Source organism: Harmonia axyridis, chromosome 4, assembly GCF_914767665.1.
Source record: "Harmonia axyridis chromosome 4, icHarAxyr1.1, whole genome shotgun sequence".
Lineage (NCBI taxonomy): Eukaryota > Metazoa > Arthropoda > Insecta > Coleoptera > Coccinellidae > Harmonia > Harmonia axyridis.
Window position 1 is genome coordinate 34,978,154 of NC_059504.1, and position 23,247 is coordinate 35,001,400.

At 33.1% G+C, this 23,247-nt stretch overlaps 3 protein-coding genes and 1 long non-coding RNA gene across 7 annotated transcripts in view; 2 read left to right on the plus strand and 2 right to left on the minus strand.

Annotated features, from left to right (window-relative positions):
* Window positions 1-5,839, plus strand: part of LOC123678298 (frizzled-7-B) — a 61,051-nt gene extending 55,212 nt beyond the window's left edge. Inside the window, exon 2 of the mRNA XM_045615280.1 lies at window positions 4,093-5,839. Within this exon, the coding sequence (XP_045471236.1) occupies window positions 4,093-4,616 (524 nt within the window). The 3' untranslated portion in view covers window positions 4,617-5,839. The remainder of the gene's footprint in view (window positions 1-4,092) is intronic.
* LOC123678301 lies at window positions 5,628-7,730 on the minus strand. The gene is made up of 2 exons (XR_006747215.1): window positions 7,596-7,730; window positions 5,628-6,295 (listed from the first exon to the last, which is right to left on the minus strand). It is a non-coding gene; the product is annotated as an uncharacterized LOC123678301 (long non-coding RNA).
* Window positions 6,957-10,706, plus strand: LOC123678297 (2',5'-phosphodiesterase 12). Of its 3 annotated transcripts, none has more exons than XM_045615279.1 (6): window positions 6,957-7,092; window positions 8,388-8,556; window positions 8,977-9,116; window positions 9,580-10,031; window positions 10,088-10,208; window positions 10,405-10,706. In XM_045615279.1, exons 1-6 carry the CDS (start codon window positions 6,972-6,974, stop codon window positions 10,662-10,664), a joined length of 1,263 nt encoding a protein of 420 aa, XP_045471235.1. In that variant the 5' UTR covers window positions 6,957-6,971; the 3' UTR covers window positions 10,665-10,706. The 3 variants fall into 3 exon arrangements, with proteins under 3 accessions (XP_045471235.1, XP_045471234.1, XP_045471233.1); XM_045615277.1 differs by lacking the exon at window positions 6,957-7,092 and adding an exon at window positions 7,781-8,363 and having other exon boundaries at window positions 8,421-8,556; XM_045615278.1 differs by lacking the exon at window positions 6,957-7,092 and having other exon boundaries at window positions 7,754-8,556.
* A 56-nt stretch (window positions 10,707-10,762) lies between these two features.
* Window positions 10,763-23,247, minus strand: part of LOC123678296 — a 51,596-nt gene continuing 39,111 nt past the window's right edge. For both annotated transcript variants that reach the window (XM_045615275.1, XM_045615274.1), the window contains exons 3-7: window positions 21,246-21,954; window positions 20,482-20,577; window positions 16,989-17,692; window positions 12,877-13,021; window positions 10,763-10,906 (exon numbers count right to left, since the gene is read on the minus strand). In XM_045615275.1, the coding sequence (XP_045471231.1) occupies window positions 10,773-10,906; window positions 12,877-13,021; window positions 16,989-17,692; window positions 20,482-20,577; window positions 21,246-21,954 (1,788 nt within the window). In that variant the 3' untranslated portion in view covers window positions 10,763-10,772. The remainder of the gene's footprint in view (window positions 10,907-12,876; window positions 13,022-16,988; window positions 17,693-20,481; window positions 20,578-21,245; window positions 21,955-23,247) is intronic.

Below are 23,247 nucleotides of genomic sequence, written 5' to 3' on the forward strand. Positions count from 1 at the left end.
AACGGAGGCGAAGCATTAGTATGTCATCAGACAGCCAGAAAATTAGAAATTTTCTTGCAAAACCCTAAAAGTTCTTAATATTGGAATGAAGCTTTAAGAAGAAGAAGAAAATCCTGAAGATTTGTTCTGATTGCAGACAAATATCTGTGAAAAATATGCAAATGATATATTAAAGCAATGTAGAATTCAATGAGTAATTTGATTATGAATAAAAAAATTGTGTATTACATTCAAAAAACGAAAGTTGGTCTCATTTCCTATGAAACCGGAAGTCGCACGAATCTGTTTAAGTTATTTCCATGAATTCATCTCTGCCAAAAAATCTTAATTATAAAATTTCAAGTGCTTATCTCCAGTTTTTCTTTGAAATATTTTTATCAGCGATCTTCGTGAATCACCCTATATATGTAAAAAACGGTAAATTGCAACGGATGCTGCAATTTTTATGTATTCTCAAAAAATAAATCATATCAATAACCAGCTATATCTATAAATATAAAATTTGGTCCTTCGAGCCGGATTTGAAACAGCGACTCACGACCCTATCTGAGTATCGATACCAAATTTCATCAAGTTCGGAGAAAACTAGAAAGCTTTTTGAACACGCAGACTGACAGACACACAAAATCAAAGTTATTGACTTGATAATTCCTCTCTAATATTCTAGCTGTCATAGTATCATGGAGAGAAATAATAATCAGAACATTCAGGGTTCAGTTCACTCCTCAGTTGTTGATAAATGACTTCATTGAAATAACTTTTCCGTAAACTGAACCCATCCAGTTTCAATTTCTCAAAATTAAAATAGTTCTTCCTTATGCGAAAAGTTTCTTTATTCAGAACGTCGAATGGAAACACTAATCTTTTTTTGGAATTATTCAGGAAAAATATTTCCTTAACTGATATTACGGTAGGTTGGTTTTAAGTTGTTAATAAAAAGCCTTATTCATTGACACATTTCCATGCTTGATTGCCTTCCTTAGATGGCCTCAATCTGGTTTTGAAAGTACTAAACTTATACCCAGATAAATTATTTCTTGTCAATTCATCTCAATACAATTCAAAGAAACATGTTTACCGATACCTTCAACTTTCAACTAGAGGTAATAAAATAAATCCAGAATCTGAGCCATCAACGCATCTTATATAATCGCCTACCATTTTTATTGTGGCTTGTTGAGGCTGAAGGAATTTCTCGTCTGATATGTATATTTCTATTACTTACCATTCTTCCATCAATTTATGACCGAGTCCTATAAAGGTGTCAGTTTAACGATCAGGACAAGGATTAAACAAGTTTCGGAGGAATGGTATTGAGTCCTCAGAATCAAATGACTCCTTTAAACGGTAGAAAAGAGCCTTGGCGGTCAATAATACCAGATATTGTTTTGGATAGAGTCATCTTTTGAACCTGGCAAATGTGTTCGTTATTTGTTTTTACATGAATGGGTTGCTGAAGTAAGATACCTGAATTATCGAGAAGTTTATGTGGCATTTTCCTATTGAATTTCGATAAAAATTCAAGAAAAACACTTTTGGATGCTAATGTGATTCGTTATGATGTCACCTTTGTTGGTTATTTCATCCAGATTAGGAGTTCAAATTAAATTTCATCATTATCATCATCAGCAACTCTTGAAGCTTGAAATTGTAACATATTCAGGTACATGTTACATATTCATCTACAAGCACAGTTCAAATTGGTCGGATCTATTATAACTAAAATATTAGTGTTTTTATTCTACTCAAGTTTTCTATGATTCTAATGGATCAACACAAAATTTTCCACAGAGTTTGAAATTGTTATTCGATATCTACACAAATCTCAACACTATCGAATCTGGGTTCACTGAGATATATTGATTATTTTTTTCCGATATTCTTCTTGAATTTTTGTAGGTTCTGGTAATGCGATCAACATTTTGAATTGAGCTTCAAAGTACATATTATTTTTTATTTGAATCCAAAATGTTATCTCCATCGAATAATAGAGCATGGTGGCAAGACGACCCCTCAAAAATAGCAATTCACAACTATCTTGATAAAAACATTTTAAAAAATCATCAGTAGAGATAAACAGCTTATTTTTGTTTATTATCAGTGCTCGATATCCCGAAATGATACGCAAGAGGGTAAAAAATCAACTCCTAAAATATTCTGCATAAGAAATCTTTACTTCATTAAGAAATGCAATTCCCATAAAATTTTTTCCTGAAATAAATTAATAATACCTACTCAATTTGCTCTTTTTTCTTCTCAAATGAAATTGTATAGGTAGAAGATTTAAATAGAAATGGATTCAATAGTTCAAAAAGGTTGAAATCATTTGAAGTTCATATGATTGTCCTACGTTTCTTTTAATGCCTTGAGGGTTTTTAAGAAATCAATTATTTCAGAAACAATTTTTTTTCTTAACTTGAAGTAGTGTTATTTCAAACACTATATCAATTATCGATTAAAATAACCTTGAAATATTTCGCATTGATTCAAAACATGTGCAGTTGTTTTCTTATACATATTTTAACACCAATGTTAGAAATATAGTGTTGTATATCTTTCGAAATAAACAATGCTAATCACAATGTTGAAAATGAAAGCTATTTTTGTTTCTCTATGTTTTCTTCAAAAAAAATCTCAGTTATTCACGAGCGTCCGAATCTCGGTCCGAAAAGAATTGAATTGAAAATATCAAAACCAACCGAAGGAACAATAAATTATCCAAAACTGTACAAACTGAGTAAACGATTAATAAATTGAATAACTAAACATAAAGACAGAAAAAACTTACTGAATTTACAAACTTAAAACTTGCACATACTTCACACTTCACACACTTGCAAAAATAATGACCAGAACCTTCACTATTTGATATATCTTTTTGATCGAGTTTTTGATATATACCTTTTTGTTATTATTATAATAAAACCAATCAAAAAAATATAAATTATCCAAAACTTAACAAATTGAGTAAACCAGAGGAAAAGTTACTTTCAGTTAGCCTATTTCGGTTCCTAAAATTAAAGTTTGTGAAATGAATATACGAGTTTTAATTTTGTAAACCTGCAGTAAGTTTATTGAACATTAAAACATTAATGAGGAAAAATTGAATTGAAAAAAAGAACAATCCGAGAGGCACGTCTATCTTTATATCAATTTAGTTATTCAATTTATTAACTGAAATTGTACAGTATTGGCCAATTTATTTTTCCTTTGGTTGGTTTCAATTTTTTGTCAATTAAGAATTTTATTTCCAGACAAAAATGTATACAGTGTGGTCCAACGAAAACCTAACACCTGGATTTTCCGGCTTTCCGGGAAATGTGGAAAATAGCTCGAACCCTTCAATTTCTGATTCGAGTGGGAACAACTTTTCGCATCCAAGTAACTGTGGTACTGTACTCAGTAATGCAGTTACGGGGATGCAAAAAGCGGAAAAGAAAAGAGGGGTGTTGCAATACTTCATTTTGAAGATCTCATCGAATCCTATCTGATCCTGAAATTTCTTTTCAAAATTTCCATCGATAACAAAATGAGAGCTAAAATAGTGGAAGGGTAATTACTACGTCGGATATTCCCGAGATAAATTCCACATTGCCTCTTTCACTATTTTCGCCGTTATTTCATTATCGATGGATATTTTGAAGCGAATATAATATAAATATAATTATCCATTATAATATAAATATAATTCTGCAATATAAAATAAATATAAAGTGGCAAGTCTGTATATATGTAAAAATAATAAAGAATAAGAGTTATGTCCTCAGCACACAATGTAAATTATCTATTATTATTATTATAACATTTTTGATGTTGTAGACAACCTACACACAATCCAGTGAAATCTATTAAGTATATTTTGAGTATATCCAGCACGTTTATAATATAGGTCTTATGAAAAATAGTTATTAATTAATTGAGATAGGTTTCTTGTTACGGAGTGACCCTATTAGACTATTCCATTACTGTGATACCCAAGAAAACATATTGAGCTCGTTTCATTATCTCTCTCGAATTGATTTACGCTTTTTTCCATCTTCAATCATCCACAACCCAAAACCAGCCAGACCACTAATTTATCTTCCGTTGCAGGTGACGTCTTGAGCGGGGTATGCTACGTTGGAATTTGGAACAAAGACGCCCTCCGAGTCTTCGTCATGGCACCTTTCTGCGTATACCTTGTCTTTGGTTTCATCTTCATAACAGTCGGCTTCGTTTCTTTGTTCAGGATACGTACTGTAATGAAGCACGATGGCACCAAAACGGACAAACTCGAGAAACTCATGATAAGAATTGGGATCTTCTCAGTTTTATACACCGTACCTGCAGTTGTTATCATCGGATGTTTGTTTTACGAACATATCTATTTGGACGAGTGGATGTTGACGTGGACTAGAGACATGTGCAAGAAACACACGAAATACGCCGTGCCTTGTCCGCGAACTGAAAAACACCAGTACTTAAATCCGCAGTTCGAGGTGTTCATGGTCAAGTACTTAATGTACATGATTGTCGGGATTACGTCTAGCGTCTGGATTTGGTCGGGTAAGACCATGCACAGTTGGAAGGTTTTCTTTCATAAACTACAAAGAAGGCATGTCGAAGCTTATGTCTGAGTAATAAAATACTTGAATTCGGTAAATGCCACATAGTATTTCGAGTTTCAATTCGATTAATCGGATGCTGACCTTAATGTTTCTCATTTTGTCGATATGGTGCTTAAACTTATGGATGCATTGCTTTGGTATCTTCGTATATCCTTCATTCCGTTAGAAATGATGAATACAAGAAAATCTCCCAAAATATCGACTGACCGTAGCAGCTTGAATACAAACTAAATGAGATAGTATTGAGAAATGTATATATGTATAATCTAGAAGTCAAAGCTTTTTAAGGAACCTCTGGAATATTTGAACAAGTTGAAATTGAATAATTTTTCATGTCAATTTAATTGAAATAATAAAAATTGAGGTACCAAGTAGGTAATTGCTATCTATTTTTTGGTTGTATACATCTTATAAAATTCCCACTTAGGACATCCTTTTCAAAATTAAGCAATGGTTTTCCAGAGCAGCACTATATGGAAATTCAAAAACATATTGATAATGTAAAAGCATGTATTATTTATTACACAAACATGATCAATTCCGACATTCCCTCAATTATACATTATTTATTTCTTTTCAATGCCTCTCATCCTAACCGAAAGTTTATTGTTGAACCTTTCCGTTCAATACAATTTTTTTAATTATGGCAGCAATCTGAAGGAGGTAATGAGAAGCATTGAAAACATTAAATTATTGAAGGTGTAATTATGAGTAGTTTGTTTACATCCCCAAAATTATCATTGTTTGTTGTAACCGATTGATTGTTTATTAATTATTCGAGTGTAATTGGAACTGAAATTCTAAAGGATTAATTTTCAGTTCTAATTTTCCTGTTTAAGTCTGTTGGACTGCTACTACCAAACTTATTATAGTGTAATATATATTTGTACATATTTGTAGATTCCTTGATTCATTTCTGAAATACGAAAACTTCTTTTCGACAATTCTAACTTTTTTGACGATGTTCATGACTTCCATATTTATGAAGAATATCAGGATATATTAAAACCATATTTTTTGTATGAGCTCAAATCTCACTGTTGTCTAAGTAGTGTCTTTTTTATCATTAATATAATCTATATTTTCTTACATTTTTATAATAAAGCAATATTATAATGTAACATTTATCAATGTCGCCTTCTAATATTCAGGTTGAAAATATTTATTTATGTAAATTTTTGGATTGATAAAAATGTTATGAAGATAAAATATAAAAATTACTGTTTCTTATATTTGATGGTTTTTTTTCTGTTCCTTTAATTACCAAATTTCAACTTTTTCAGGGGTGAAATATCAACATGGACAATTAAAACGATTCAATAAACAATTAAAAGTTATTAATATCATTTACCATTGTAAAATTAAGCTTTGATTACGTACGCAAAAGCAGTTTAGCAAAAATTATTTTGAAACTAAAACTAAAATCTATTACAGGTTCTGTATGGAGAATACATATTGTTTCATAACCCAACTTCTAATTAGCTAATCGGTCACTGAAAATTGTAAGATTTAGATTTAGACTGAATTAAATATTGCAATACCAATTATTTCTTCTATTATAATGATGAATTCTACTATTTGTATATTATCGCTATCTGCATCTTATATGTATAATTATGTGACTATTCCTTTTCAAATTCGTTGCATGAAATTTTTCCTCTGAAGATTCTTCTGCTTCTTTTGAGTACCTTGAAACAATTTCACAAATTTAGAAAGAAAAAAGAGAAACGCTGTGATGTAAAGTCAGATGCTTTTAAGCGTTCATGCACTCTTGCAGACCACATACTTATTTACCTTTTTACAGTTATGTGGTCAGCAATGTTCTCTAATCTGATATCATTACTTCATTTTTTTAAATAGCTTGATTGAAGTTTCTATTATTCTATATAGGATATTACAACCAAATTTCAACTCCATCGGATTTGTCAATGAAATATTAAGTTTTTTTCTATAAGGTGCTAGAATTTTCCATGATTCTGATGACGCTTTGCACACGAAGTTTGAAATGGTTATTCTTTTTGTTTATAGATGCAAAATCTCAACCCTGTTAGATTTATAATTACAGAAATATTGCAATTGATTTTCAATATTCTTCTTGAATTTTCTATTATTTTTTAATGTGATCAGTTTGAATTTTTGCGAGGCTCTGCAAATTATTATTTCATATCAACAATATAAAATTTTCGGTTTTGTCGTCATGGAAAAAATGGGTATTTTTTTTAAATTTTCTATGGTTGGAAAATTTTGCACGAAGCTTGAAATGGTCCCTTCACATCTAAATCGAATCTACAGTTTTTAAATTAACAGGCAAACAAAATTTCGAATGGCCATATTCACAGAATCCTTGGTCGGATTTTACCATTAATGGACTTAAAAGCGACATTCGAGATCCGAATCTACCCTGAAGTTTTTCCGTTAAAGAGTAATCCTGTTTACAGAGGCCGACTGGACGGACAGAATCGAATTGAGGTCGGATTCGTCATCAGTGAGTCGAACGTTATCGTTTCAGAATTCGGACTATTTCTGGCTCAAAATTCGTATATTACAGACATTGTGACAAAATGATAAAGCGCTCAGACATGAATAAATTCTCAACTGTTTGGTATTACGTCTAAAAAAAATAGGAGAAGGAAAAATCCTCGATAATTCCAAAAAAGATTCTGACTAGATTTTTGATGATCGATGCAAAATTTTCATATTAGGTGACAATTTACCGTCTAAAATCTATTTACTTAAAATTTGTATTCACCTCATGGTGGATGCGCTTAGTTCCTTGATATTAACAATTAACAAACGACTCTCAAGATTATAAATCATTGGTCTTACTTGATGTGAAAACGACTATTCTGCACTAAATGATCTCAATTGAATTAACATCTAGCAAAGTACAGCCTTGATAGAGAAATATGGTCATTTCATGTATGGCAATTACAACATTTTTCCAGCAAATAATTTATATACACCATAATTTAAGCTCCTGAAACTAACCATGGAGATATTAAATTCATTATCTGCAGATCTATTAGATCTAAAATCCCTATGCAAAACACTAAAAAGCTTAAATACATTATTGAACACATTCATTATTAATCAAATTGAACTACTAATTCATTATCAGATTATTTCTCCACTTGACAACTAAGAGCATAGAATATTTGCGAATAACCTGATAAATCTGATTTCTGAAATAATGTGAAAATATGTTATGTAGGAATTTACTTTCCATACTTACTAAAAGATTTGTACACAAGTGTTATCTCAAAATGGATAAAGCATATTTCCGAAAAGTAGAAGATATACAACAATTCAGTTTCACATTTCGATATGAAAATAAGGAGTTGAAAGTGAATAGGCAATTTAATTTTGTTAGGCAAATGTCCGAACCCTTATCCGCATTTTTAACTAGGCTAGAAACTAATGTTGATAAAGCGATTAAGAAAAAAAATAAAAAAAAGGAGCCAACAACAACCCCGATTGAAATGAGTGTGGGATTTACAGTTAACGGTATCAATGTTGAGAATGGTACTCCCTGCGAAGAAGTTTTCAAATTTGATAATGTTGTGCAAATGAAAGTTCTTGATACAGTATTTGATGTAGTCATAAATTCTCCATGGATCGATGCATTGGGTGTTCCATCCTCAATGTTAGCCACCTTCCCAACATACCCAAACAAATTTGAGTCTTTTAACACTAACATAGATGAATCTGATTTCACTTGGTATTCGTCAAAAGATCGTAAATTCTGGACTGAGCAAGGTAAAGGTTATATGTTCATTCCAGGCAATGACTTAATCGACTCTTATGTGAAGTTAGTGTGTACACCAAAACACAAATCATTGGAAGGACCAACAGTTGAAGTGGAGTGTACTTCTAAAGTTCAAGCTGGTCCTGGACATTGTCCATTTGAAACAAGACATCAATTTACTCAAAATAAAACTTCACAAAAAGGGTAAGATGGTATTGCTGTGTTTTAGATGAATTATTATCTCAGAATTAAATAGAGATACCCCGTTCTTATAATAGTACACAATCTTGCGAAGGTAAATGGTGTCTATTATAAGTTTTGATGGCAAGAGATGATAAAGAGAGGCAAGTGTGTGCTATGATGCTTATTGAGCTCAAAGCGAGTATAAAAAAACTAACTGTTGCCACTTGACCTCTGAAATAATGAACCTCATGAAATATATCAATTATATTGCAATTAAGTTTTCAGATTATAATAACAAGAATTTTAATGGCTGAAAAAAATAAAAATAAGCTGAAGATTTTGACTTCAGAAAAGATTTAGAAAAGACATTCCTATGTATTTTGAATTGATAAGAAAATAAAATTGCTTGAATTTGAAGATATGCATTGTTTATTTCTTTAGGTTTCGAGTGGTGACTTATAACATACTAGCAGATTTATACTGTGATTCAGATTATACCAGAACTGTGCTCCATCCATATTGTCCACCTTATGCTTTACATTTGGATTATAGGAAACAACTAATTTTGAAGGAGTTAATGGGCAAGTAAGCTTTCTTTATTTACCTACATCACATATTTTCCTACATATTTTAAAAAATGCTATAACTTGTATAGATTTGATGTTGCTTTCTTATTCATATTATGATTTAATTATTGATTTATAATTTTGAGTGATGACATCCTTTTAAATAGCACGGTAACATTCACACTAGGAGAAGGAATAACTTCTGTTTAATTTTTTGGGGTAGCTTCTGAAAAATCCTTTTCATTAGGGAACATTCATAACAATAATAATATTTGTTATAGTTTGAATATGGTGCGTCTGAATATTCTTCTCGGCGTACACTTCTTGTGCCTATTATGCTCTTTGCAGTTCATTCACTGATAAAGAGTGAATGGACAGCATAATAAAAGATCAGCTGAGCGCAAGAAGTGTACACAGAGCAGAACATTCAGACACAGCATAAATATGATATATTTTCAAGCTCAGACTTCTTTTGTAGGATATAATGCTGATATAATTTGTCTTCAAGAAGTGGATCGAAAAGTATTCAATCATGATCTCACTCCTTTCTTCTCTCGTCTTGGGTATGAAGGTGATTATGCAATAAAGGGAGGGGAGGTAGCGGAGGGTGTTGCTTCCTTCTTCAACTTGGAAAAATTTACAAAATTAGAGAGTAGCAGGATTGTATTCTCTGAGCATATAGACAAAGATCAAATTTTTTTTCACATTTGGGAAAAGATATCAGAAAACAAACCTCTTGTAACAAGGATAAAGGATTTGAAGAGTACACTTCAAGTTGTATTGCTTGAATCAAGACATAAGGAAAATGAACTTATTCTTGTTGCCAATACCCATCTTTACTTTCATCCTGATGCAGATCATATAAGATTGATCCAAGGCGGTTTAGCCATATCTTACATACAAAGTTGTTTGGATAATTTTAAAACGAAGGTTGGTATTATAGCTTTAATGATTAAGAATCAAAACAATACCTTTGGTGTTTTCAGTATACAAACAAGAGGATATCTGTTCTATTTTGTGGAGATTTCAATAGTGTTCCAGAATGTGGAATTTATAAACTATTCACCACTGGATCTGTGCCTGAAGATTTTATTGATTACAGTAGTAGTGAGTATCATTCAGAAATTGATGAAGCAAGATGTTTGATATATTGCTCCTACCATTTCATATCAATATAAAATGAAAAAAGAAACTAATTGTTTCCGAAAAAATCGATTGAAATGGGGCAAATTTTTTCATCTATTCCTCATTGAGAGAAAAACATATGGAAATCTATTGAAATTTTAACACTGATTATTTTCAGATAAGGACGAGGAGGTCAAGAACTTGAAGCTTGAACAAAACATACCATTGGACAGTGCCTGTGGAACTCCCCAGTTCACAAATTTCACAAGCGGTTTTGCAGATTGTTTGGATTATATCTTCTACCAGAAAACTAATTTAAAAATTACTCAGGTTGTTCCATTGCCAAGTAATGAGGAATTAACACAATACACTGCTCTACCTAGCATTGTTGCACCATCTGATCATGTAGCTTTAATATCTGATTTGGAATGGATATGACAATCTTTATTTATGCTGAAATATAGTTAAAGAAAAGGATAATATGTTGTATTCATTTTTTTCAGATAATCCTCATTATTTTGGTAGAGAAATAAATCAATGTTTTTATTATTTTATTCTGATATTCAAAGGATTTACAACTTTTCCCGCCATAAGTATTATTTGGAGTTCAGAATCAATCACAAAATATAAGAATGGTCGATTGACATCAAATCTTATGGGCTCTGAATAGTAGTGGTGACCTGAAATGATAACAAAAGAAGTAAACAGTGTTTGTGGGAATCTTTGAAAAAATGAATAAAAGAATTAACAAAACAAAAAATGAATTGTAGAGAAAACTGTTTCCTTTAATAGTAATTTGATTGAAAACTTGAAACATAATAGAAATAACTTTATTCCTAACTTATATACCTACTTATTGGTAGTAATTGTTGAAAATGTAAACAATAAAATTGATTTTTCATTTTTTGGGGATTTTCTATTTTTCGAAAATGACATTTAGTTTCTAAATTTCAACTGAAAATAAATCGATCGTTTCTACCCAATATAGGCTTTTCCAATAAGGGTTTCATTTTGAATAGCCCGGTTTTTGGACAACTATCATCTTGTGTCATTTCACAAGTAAAAACTACGCCAATACTAAAAATGGCACTATACACGCTTTAACAGCGGCGACGCCAGCTTTCAAGACTAGGGGTGTCGAGGATTTTTCAAAGAGTGCTGAGATGTTTGGAAGGGAACAGAAAAAACCAAAGAATAAAGGGAAAATACAAAATATTATAGTTCATGAATATGTCATAAAAAAAGATAATGTTGGTAAATAAACAATTATTTATAAAAACAGAAGGAAAACTTGTATGTAGGTACACTTTTTCTTAGAATTGGTACATGCTTCCCTAGTGATAGACGGTATTGAATTACTATTCACCACGTTTAATGTCGACATTATATACGCGTTTCGAAAAATTGAGATCAAATAATCTTTTTTACCGAGTTCATCTATCTAATTCACGTTAAATTTATGTATTTTTTGCTCATGTCATATTTCAGAAGAGAGCAGCAAAATTGAGGGGGCCGGGCCTTTCTAGCGGCGCCACTGATGTGCTTAGACAATGCATTGAAATTATTAAAATTCACTACAAAAATGTTGAAAATTCTGCAGTCACAATTCGCTTAACTAAAGCACTTTCGATTTCAGCTAGCAATAGTGAAACTGGTGGAAAAATTTGAGCTGGTGGGACAAGTTAGCGATGTGAAGATTCGAAACCGGGTGTGTCGCTCAAAAAAACTGAGGATATTTTGACTGTAGCCTGTGCGTCTTGAAGAAAACTCAGGCTTGTTGATACCTCGTCGTTCTTAGGAATTGCACAAATAGCATTACCACGTAATTTGCATAAAGATTTTATTTTCAGGTGCTACGTGCCACACAAAACAAACAAAATTTTTCCTTCTCTTGTAATCTTGGTTAACACAATTAGCCACCAAGATCTTTTGATTTGAACCTTCACACCCAGTTGCAGGAACGTTTATCTAAATATAATGCCGTCATTAAAATTTTAATCCTCCAGTGGAGGGGGCTATTGGCTACCTGCACCGTTTAATGAAAGATTAATTAAATTTTAATGAACGTTCCTGCAATTGGGTGTCAGACTTTTTTCCCTGATTTAATCGATTCAAGCCCCTAAAGATGGAATTCGTGAAGTTATCGAAAACATACAACTGCAAATGTGCGAATTAGGACAATTTCATGAAGAGGATAGGGTACCGGCCGGTAGCCATGGCGGCTATTTGGCTGATATTTTTTCCATCATTACTGGCTTATTTTCCTCTTTACAATGAAATAAACATCCATTGATTTCTCCTAAAATATAGATACTTGTTTTTTTTTCAATCAAAAGGAAACATCTTATTGGAAAACCCTCTAAAAGAATAACCTCTGTGAAGACATTGTATTTCCAATAAGACAGCAACAATGGAAGAAATTAACCTACTTATTTCTTAGTCAATTATTCTTCCGATAATCTGCGCTTTTAGAAAGGAAAACGATAATTTCCTTTCAATAATTATTAGTAAATTAAAAGTTTCGAAAGATTGGAACTAACAATAATGATCATGATTGTCTCCTGGAAGGTGTTACAAATGGGACTTTAATTGCACCACTCAAACAGTTTCATAGTAGGTGTGGGTCAATGAAATAATTAAGAAGTGTTACCATGTCTTGTATCCTTTTTGATGTTAAGGTTATTTTTTATTGTCACAGAAATGGCTTGTTCTATATTGGTAACGTAGACATCTTCTGTGCTTGTCATCGGAGAAAAATCTGCTTGTCTTGGTTCGAATATTCTTTGAATTCCCAGCTGAAAAAAAATATCGCAAAAAATTATATTTTGGTTTTTTCTTATGAGATTACAAGATTAAAGATAATATTCAGAAGATTAAAAACCTGACATTAATTCGATTCCGTAGTTTATGTGTAGTCTTGTTACTACAATAATTTTCAAGAACTGATACACGCTATATCATGTGACTATAGTTGAATCGTGTTGCGATTATGCCGAAAAGTTCTGAAATGCCGTCCACACGGATATTGTATGATTTCAGAAACATGCAATATCGAGATGCAATCTTAATAGATTGCTGTTTTGGATTATCATTTTCAACCGTAGGTAACCCTGAAATGCCTCCTTGATTAGGTAAGGGTGAAGTTAATCATACTCTGAAAACTTGCATGAAAGTTATATTGAATCTGCTAATTCAAGTGGGTGATCTAAATAGATTTGAAGTCTGGGATTTTCTATGAATATAGTTTTGATTATTTTTTTTGCTAATATTAACTTAACAAAATAAAACGGCTGTTATTTGGATATAATTGATGAAACTAACAAGGAGTACAATATTTAGTACAATTTCCAAACGAGTAATATCATCGTATGATATTAATTATTTATCTGGTTATCTAATGTATCAGCAATATAAATTGCCATCAACACAACCATTGTCTGACAGAAGGTCTCCACGCCATTACGTAGGAATCATAATCGAAAGTAACCCAAGGAGAATGCATGTCATCAAGGGGTTGTACTCCTTGTTAGTTTCAATATTAACTTAGTTGTGGCTTCATCTTGGAAAATAAAATTGTTTCCATGTGATAATTAGAAGTTTTCTGCTTTGTTTCTAATGCATTTCGCATTTAGTATATCGAATATAGAAAATATTGAGTCTTTTGTATTTGAAATACAAAATTGAAGAAGTATTTGCATTTTGTATCCAAATACCTAATTTTATAAACTACATAGGCGTACAACTTTGCTTCCGCGGTTTTTTTCTGAAATTCGAGGCTTTATTGTAAAAAACTGGTTATACATTTATGATTCAAAGTATTATCCCATCGCTGGCCACTACTTTCTTCCATCTTTCGGGTAGCGTAAGAATCCCGCTTTGAAAAAACTGGTCATCTTTCGAAACGATCTACGAATCGATCCAATTTTTTACTTCTTCATAAGACCGGTAGTGCTGGTCAGCCAGGCCATGTGTCATTGATCGAAACAAGTGATAGTCCGAGGGAGCAACGTCTGGAGAATACGGCGGGTGGGATAGGATTTCCACTTGTCTTGATCACTTTCGCTACATGGGGTCGAGCATTGTCATGCTGTAAAATCACTTTATCATGTCTATCGTTGTATTACGGCCGTTTGTATTTCATTGCTCGGCTAAAACGCAGAAATTGCGTTCGATAACGATCGCCTGATTGTTTCAGTCGGTTTTAACAACTCATAATACACTACGCCGAGCTGGTCACATCAAACACTGAGCTTGACCTTGGAACCGTGAATATTCGGTTTGGCCGTCGACGTGGAAGCATGGCCGGGATATCCCCCTGATTTTCTGTGCTTGGGATTATCGTAATGAACCCATTTTTCCTCTCCAGTTACAATACAATGCAGAAATCTCTTTCGTCTTTGCCTTGCAAGCAGCTGTTCACAAGCAAACAAACGCCGTTCAACATCTTTCGGCTTCAACTCGTACGGCACCCAATTTCCTTGTTTCTGAATCATTCCCATGACATTCAAGCGTTTTGAAATGTCACTGCCAATGAATGATCAAGTAATACCTCCAATTCTGCATCTTCGAAAAAACCTTCTTTCTTCCACTGCCATGCTGGTCTTCGACGTCAAAATCACCGTTCTTGAAGCGTTGAAACCACTCTCGGTACCTTCTTCCACTAATAGCGGCCTCGCCATTGGTATTTGATAGCATTCGATGAGCCGCAGCTGCAGATTTCTTCATATTTAAAGCAGAAAATTAAAACCTCCCACAAATGAAGATAATTTGGCTAGTAAGCTGACATGTTTAATCGAGAACACAAATTGACTTATATATTCGATGGCGTTATGTTTACAAATGCCTAAGCTTATTGTATAACATACAATTACCACTTACCGCTACAGCTATCTATTGAAAAACGGGGAAACAAAGTTGTAGGTACACCTAATAGTTTACACATCTTTATATATGTTTATTAGGCCAATTGAAAAATCCCCGGTCTGATGCACAGATGGCGGTGCTAGTATTGAATCCATATGATTTTTAGTTAATACCAACCTTCAAACGATACGTGTCAAAATTTGACAGCAGTCCGACTATTAGTTTGTGAGGTATTGCGTTGTCAGTGTAGCTACTTTTGTTATTTGAAGAAAAGAATTTCGTGTGCTGATGAAATATTGCTTTCTGAAGGGAAAAAATACAGTTGAAGGAAAATCTTGGCTTGATGAAAAGTTTCCGGGGTCACAAAATAATTTTGAATGACCGTAAAGTGAAATCAATCGAGAGAGCAGACATTGTGAAGATAGCAATAAACCTGAATTTTTGCGTCGATATATATAACAATGGATGAAACGTGGCTCCATCATTTCACTTTGGACTCCAATCGACAGTCAGCTGAATGGACTGCACACAATGAACCGAATCCAAAGCTAGGAAAAACACAACAGTCAGCTGGCAAGGTTATGGCATCAGTATTCTGGGATGCGCAAGGTATAATATTCATTGATCACCTCCAAAAGGGCCAGACCATCAATAGCGATTATGATGATGAAATCGTTAAAAAACGGCCACATTTGAAGAAAAAAAGGTGCTGTTTCATCAAGACTATGCACCGTCTCAAAAATCAATGAAAACAATGACAAAATCTTCGAATTGCTTCTGCATCCACCTTATTCGCTAGATCTGGCCCCCAGCGACTTCATCCTGTTCTCAGACCCCAAAAGAATGCGCGCTGGAATAGTTATTTATAATACAAGTGCAGAAGGCATTGATATTCTTTCACGAGTTCAAAATTCAAAAACGAGCCACGAAGTGGCGAGTTTTGGAATGAACGAGTGCTAGAATGAGCCTTCTGTACGAGTATTATACATTATTTTCTCTAATCCATTGCATTTTCATTGAAATTAATGAAATATTTCCATAAATATATTTTAGTGATTTTTGCATTGAAAAATGTTGGTTGGCAGAACTGATTTCTTTAAGGCAAATTGATGAATTGACAGATAAAGCCGTGGCGGAAAGTTCAGAGTACCAACATAGAATAATAAAATATAACCATGAAAACTGTGCGTTTCTGATATATTCTCGCACGATTTTGTTCTACAAGATGTGGAAGAATGAACGGAATAACCACAGAATTAGAGAAAGAAATTTAGCTCCAATGAAGAAGTAATCGCCAAAACTGAGGCCTATTTTGAACTACAAAAATGGTATCGAAAGCGCTATAATCGCTGCATCGCCCTCGAAGGCAACGCATAAAATCGAATTTTGGCAAAAAAAAGTGTTTTACTATGGTAGACCGGGGACTTTTCAATTGGCCTGTTATAGCTGTGTTTATAGTAGCGAAACTCTCTCGCGAAAGTCACTCAGGCGAAGCGTGCACGGTTCGAGTGAGAATTCGCGAGGGGATTGCGCCTAGAGTATGGTAAACGCAGCTGATCATAATTCATACAAGTTGTCTTTTTATAGTTGATAAGAATGTATAGAATCCAAGACTAGAATACAAATCAAACTCAATTCAGAATCCTTCTTAACCTATGGTTACGAAAGAAAAACACAAAAACATGGTATCAGTAGGTATTACTATGAACTTTTTTTAACAAATACAAATTGATTACTGATAAAATTCTGATTTGTCAAAAGAAAAAGCCTTGACTATTTCTCGCGCTTCATATTGTGTCATGTTCTAGGTAGTTCAATTATTTCTCATGAGATTTTTCAACGAATCAATAAATTCATGTTACCTAGTAAATTTCAAGTGAATGAATTAAAATTACTCACCTTCTGCAGTGTATTAGTAAGCGTTATCCTTCCATTCAAATTGAAACTGGGAATGTTAACCCTGACATGAGTCAATTCCAAATTATTCAAGATGTACTTGAAGGTGTTGTGCATATAGAGTTTACAAATCACATCATCTAAGGTGTTATCCTCGGAAGGCAACAAAAGTAACAGATAATATTTTTCGCTGTCTAAAGGAAAAGCTAATGCCATTGCACTAGGACTTGGAATGTACAAGAACGGTAAGACTGAATCATAGGTCATGAAATCCAAGCCAGCTTCCTTATTCTTGTCATTGACGAAGAAGTACAGAGGCTTATTGGGTTCATAAGGTTTAGTTGGTCTAAAGTTATTGTAATGATAGAAACGGGTTATAACATATTCCTCAATGGATCTTGAAATTCTGCGTTCTTTGTTGATGATGATTTCGGCTGTATTCCTTGAGGAAGGTGTGAATGGAGTATTTTGATTTGAATTCAAAAGGGTAAGTTGGTTATTTATTCGTATTCTCCAGTCATCTGAGCCAAATTCTTTGGCATTCCCTTGACCCTCTGTATTACTTTCAGTAACGACTGATTCAGGTAATTGTTTGGAAACTATTTGCTCATCTTCATTTTCAAAATAATCCTCATTGTCACCAAGATCTTGAGATTCTTCTGAAGCACGTATATTTCTTACTTTTGGTGTGGTGGATGGTGTTTCATCTGAAAAATGAAGTGATCGAAGGTTTCGAGAAATATATTTATCTTCTTATGTTGATGGGTGTCCATAAATTTGAAATGTTTTTGTGGAAAGAACTGCGATCATAGTGCATAGTGATGCAAATCCCTTTTATTCTGATACGAGATTTACTATTTATGTATTGAGAATACAAAAAATAAACAAGCGATTTTGATGCTAAATATTTGTATTAATTACTTTTTAAAATAATCGCCTTTCAGATCTATACATTTTTGCATGCGATTGAACAATCATTCGAAACATTTTTTCCAATCAGAAGAAGATAGTTCTAAAACATGCGTTTTGAAGAACTCAATCTTATCTTCGGGCGATGAAATCGTTGTTCACGAAGTTTTTTTAATTTCTGGGAAGAAGAAGAAGTCATTCGGTGCCAAGTTGGGGCTGTTAGGCGGATGACCCATTGATTTGATTTTTGTGTGTCCAAATACTCCTTCGTTTCATTTGATGTGTGTGAGCATTGTCATGATGCAAGATGATTAATCGTTTTGGGTTTGTTTCTCTCAATTTACCGAAAACTTCAGGCAAACAAATGGTTTCATACCAGTCTGAATTAACGTCTTTTGATCTTCAAAAGCCTCAATTGCCACAGTACCAATTTTCGTGAAGAAGACGTCACTATTTGCTTCTACACGCTTCGAGAACGAACAATTTTTGTTGGCTTTGCTTCACATTGAAACACCCTAACTGCCGACTGGCCTTTTCTTTCTAGCTCGTATGCATAAATCCACGGTCACCTGTGACGATGTGATGTTGTATACCGCACAGTCGAAATCATTTTATGACACCAATCGATCGACACGAGCAATTTGTTGAGCATCATTCAACAAATGTGGAATCCAATTTGCACAGAGTTACCGAACACACAAAGGTTCGTGCAAAATCTTATATCAGCTAAAGCTAGTCATTCTAAGATGCATAGAAAATCCGGTGTGTCTACTTATACCTGTAAAACTTTCAGACAAAACGGGAGATTTTTCAGATTTATACCTACTTGATTTCGAGAGATCGCGGTCTGTTTCAGATGGTGCATACATCGTTTACATTTGACATTTCTCTCAATTCTCGACTCTCCAAGGGCGTAGATCTTTTTTTCTTGGGGGGGGGATAATCGAAAAAAAAATTCTTGACGACAGCTTTTATTCATATCTGTAATGTTAGAAAAAGAAGTTTGATAATGAAGTTTAACCAAATAACTCGAAATAATTTTTGTTGTTACTAATTCGGTTGTTCTTACCTTATACTGGGTGTTCTCAAATGAGAGTTACGAAGGAAAATGAGAAATTACTTGGATAATTTTGAGAAAAAAATTTTCATGAATATGAGCCCCCAAACGCTTTGCTTTCAATATACAGGTTGTTTCTAGTGTGTCGTACAGTTTATCAAATATTTATTAATCTTCGCTACAGATTGGGTAAATAAATACCAAAACTTATAATTAATGCATTCATAAGAGATTACTAGTTGGATCTTTATAATAATTTGGATTTTCCTGAGGATTACTAGAGATTTTTTCTCGAAATCGATAGCAGATACGACAAAACTATAACAAATCAAAAAGTGTAGTACTGGACCAGAGTTTTTTTCTACATTTTTCTAAACTAACAGCCATTCACCAAAATATAGTTTTGGAGGAAGAAGGCATCCTTCCAGAAAAAAAATCACCCTGTAGATTTGCATTCAAAATTAGCATATCAAATGGTGAAAACTTTAAACTGGAATATCTATGGCCGATTCAAATTAAATATCTTGTGAAGGTTATACGAGAAAAAACTTAAATTTTAACACATGTATCTCAAAACAAAATGTTTGAGGACTCATGTTATAGGACTTTTTTTCTTAAAATGATCCGGAAATCTGTCATTTTCATTTGTATCTCCAATTTAGGAACACCGTGTAATTACCCCCAGTATCCTCCTATTTCTACGCTCTTGTCGTGAACTTTGGGAATAGAACAATAATATTTTATATTCTATGGTCTGTCATTATATTTCATTCATTTGATTGAAAATTTGAAATGAACTGAATTGTAATTTATTGTGAATGTTTGCAGTGTATAAAATCAGTATTTCCTTCTTAAACGGCACCAGGCAGATAGCGGGAATTCGAAAAATTTTAAAGAGCGCCACCTTACAGAACTCTGGTTAAGCTGACCACAAAAGCAACAGGTGGGTCTCTCAAAAAGTCTGAAACAAAATCGAATCAGTAAACACACCAGGTATTCTATGCATCTTAAGTCATACTAATGCTTGAACATCTCTCGACTTCCTGATATTTCACATGACGATCTTATCCATTTAGTTTTCGCATAGCATCAATATTTTCCGGCACAACGACATATTTTGGATGACCTTCTTTAACTCGGCCGAGCGAACTACGTCCACGTTTGAAGTCTGCGATACTAGCGATATAAAGTGGCTTTAAATGGTTCTTCATCGCCAAAAGTTGAATTTAGTTGATAGATCACGTCGAAAGTCATAATTTTCATAGCTCAAAAATGTTCATGAGTTAAATCCATATTTTAGCAGAGATGAAATTTTCAATTTACTGTAAACAACAAAAATTGTGCTCGTATGTCAAAACGTTATGAGTACTTATAACAAAAAAATGTCAAATTTTAAGATATCAATATCAGATTTCACCTGGCAATATCAGTGTTGCCCATTCTCAATACATAAATAGTAGCCCTCGTATCCCAATAAAATTATATCTTTCATACGTAACTATGAGACATTTACTGATGAACTGAACTCACCTTCATTTATTTCACTTGTGGTGGTCTCTACATTGGATGCGGGCGTGTTGGTTACAGATGTGAAGAGCTCAGTTGTTTCTTCAGTACTAGAAATAACTATTATTTTCTATTTTATTTGTTAGTAAATGTATTTGAGAGACAGGTCACGACTAAATGTACAGAGTGTAGCAACTAGCAAGTGGATTTCCTTTTTCGAAATATTCAGGCTCTAGGCTTTGAATCAGAGTGGTAGAAATTCGAATACAACTTTGAGACTTTCTAACTTGCAATCACTTTGGCTTTCTGTGGACAAACATCCTCTTGATCTTGGTTCCGATCATTCACGCATTTTGTACGACGACCATTGTAACCCTTCTCAAAAGTTTTAAATTATCCATAAATTCTTGGGACTTTTGTTGAATTATTTATTTTGAGCGCTCGTTCCCTAACAGAGTAATTTTTATTTTTCAAATTTTGAGCTGGGAATAGTATATCCAACCCTCATAGACAGCAGTAAAATTAGGGTAACAGGATCTTCATAACTAGAGCCAGCACATGCATACTGATTGAGTGTTTCAGTTGATCTGAGGTTTTCACAATGGGGTGTCGTGATTTTCAAGACTGACTATAAAACTAGGTGCTTACTTAAAAAACAAAGAAACAATTTATGATTCATTAAGCACCTGAAATATCGGTTTCGAACAAGGCCATCAACATTAATTTGTTGCATCCTGTTAGTACTTGAAATCTGAAAGGAGATAATCGCTTACTAACTCAATACTTACTGGAAGAAGATTCAATTGATTCAGTCGTTGAGATTCCTATTGTTGTAACTTCAGTAGTACTGCTTGGAAGATATTCCACAGATGGAGTCTCTTTTCCATTCATCTCTTTCTCTGTTATAATCTCTGGTGCAGCAGATGTTGTATCACTAGTCATAGTGTCATCAGTAATTGCTACAAGAGTTGTTAAAATTTGAGTTGTTTCAAAAGACTCAGTACCTTTGGTGCTAATTTCAATCGAATCTGTGGTAGTCTGAGTCGATTGTGTAACAATTGTAGCTTCTGTGGTTGGTGTTGTAGACATGAGAACAGAATTTTCAGTAGGCATTTCTGTTTGCTTCGTGGTTTCAACAGTTGAAGTGACGCTTTCAGTTATCGTTTGATCTGTTTTTTCAGAGAATTGTGTTGTCGGTGCAGTCGTTTCAATAGAATATTCTGGCGTAGTTCTGTCGCCTAGATTGTTCTCAGTTGTTTCTGAGTTTACAGTTGACGAAATAGTAATGCTATCGGTATTTAATGTTGTTTCTTCTCTTCCATCCATTATCCCAGATTCAGTAGTCGTTATATGTTTTTCAGGATAAAGTGCAGTATTGAAAGAGTCAATGTCATATCCATAAAACTTCAGAAGCTGTATATACTCAGGGTTTATTGAGACATTTTCAACGTTGAGTGTTATTCCAGCCAAGAAACCTTCTTTTGGAATGAAATAACTCTGGAATATAAAATCAGAATACGATATTCAAATTGGAATTATTTGATTTCATGAAGTTTTCAGGAATAAAATAATTATTGCATTGATTTTGAAATTTTATTTTCTTGAATAAAATGAAAACGTTTGATTGAATTTCTTGAATATTATCAATTTATGTGTTGAAATTTTTGAGATCCAAAAATACTGTGAATTCAACACGAGGCTCCTATCTCTTCGAATTCCACAAAATACCTCAATTCGTTCAGAAAATCTTATACATCGCTACCTACAATTTTATATACTTACTATTTTTTATACAGAGTAGTGCAATAACTTTGGCATCGGATAGAATAACTCTTTTCATAAAAAATTTTCCTATAAACATACATATCCTAACAAGTTTCGTTTTCGAGAGACAGGGTGTTGAAGTTTAAAAAAAAAGCAGTTTTTACTTATGATCCCAGTATTATTACATTGATTGTTTCAATTTTAAGTTAGGTCTCGATAATGTAATGTTTCGAATAAGGTGAGTGTCTCCCGCCAAACCTATCCAGTGGCGTAGATATAGGGGTGTGATGATCCTTCTCTTATTGAAAATCTACACCCCTGTTTTTTTTTCGAAAAACTTGTATCATTTATGAAATCAACAGTGCTTCATTGAAAAAAATGGTTCCTGAAATTTTTTCATAGAATGTACCATTTTCGAGATAATCGAGTACAAAAGCAAATACTATACAGAAAATCCTACAAGAATTAGTTTTTCAAATTTTTCCATTATTGATAAATGAAAGTACAAAAATCGAAGTAGTGTATCATAACGCTTCAGATGGCATTTAATCGAACATTTCAAAAAAACATTTGTCAAAAACTCTTGAGTATTTTTTATTGTTTGTGTTCTTTCTAAAATGTTCAATTCAATGCCATCCGAAAGCGTTATATAAATTTAAAAATTAATTTTTGTGGGTAGTATTTGCTTTGTACTCCATCATCCCGAAAATGTTACATTCTATGAAAAAATTCAGGCAACCTTTTTTTCAATGAAGCACTGTTGATTTCAGAAATGGTAAAATGTAGTATTTGCTTTGTACTCCATCATCCCGAAAATGTTACATTCTATGAAAAAATTCAGGCAACCTTTTTTTCAATGAAGCACTGTTGATTTCAGAAATGATAAAATGTTTTCGAAAAAAAAGACACTGGCGTAGATTTTCAATAAGAAAAGGATCATCGCACCCCTATATCTACGCCACTGAATAAATTTGGCAAGAGACACTTATCTAATTCGAAACCTATAATTATCAATGCCTACCTAAA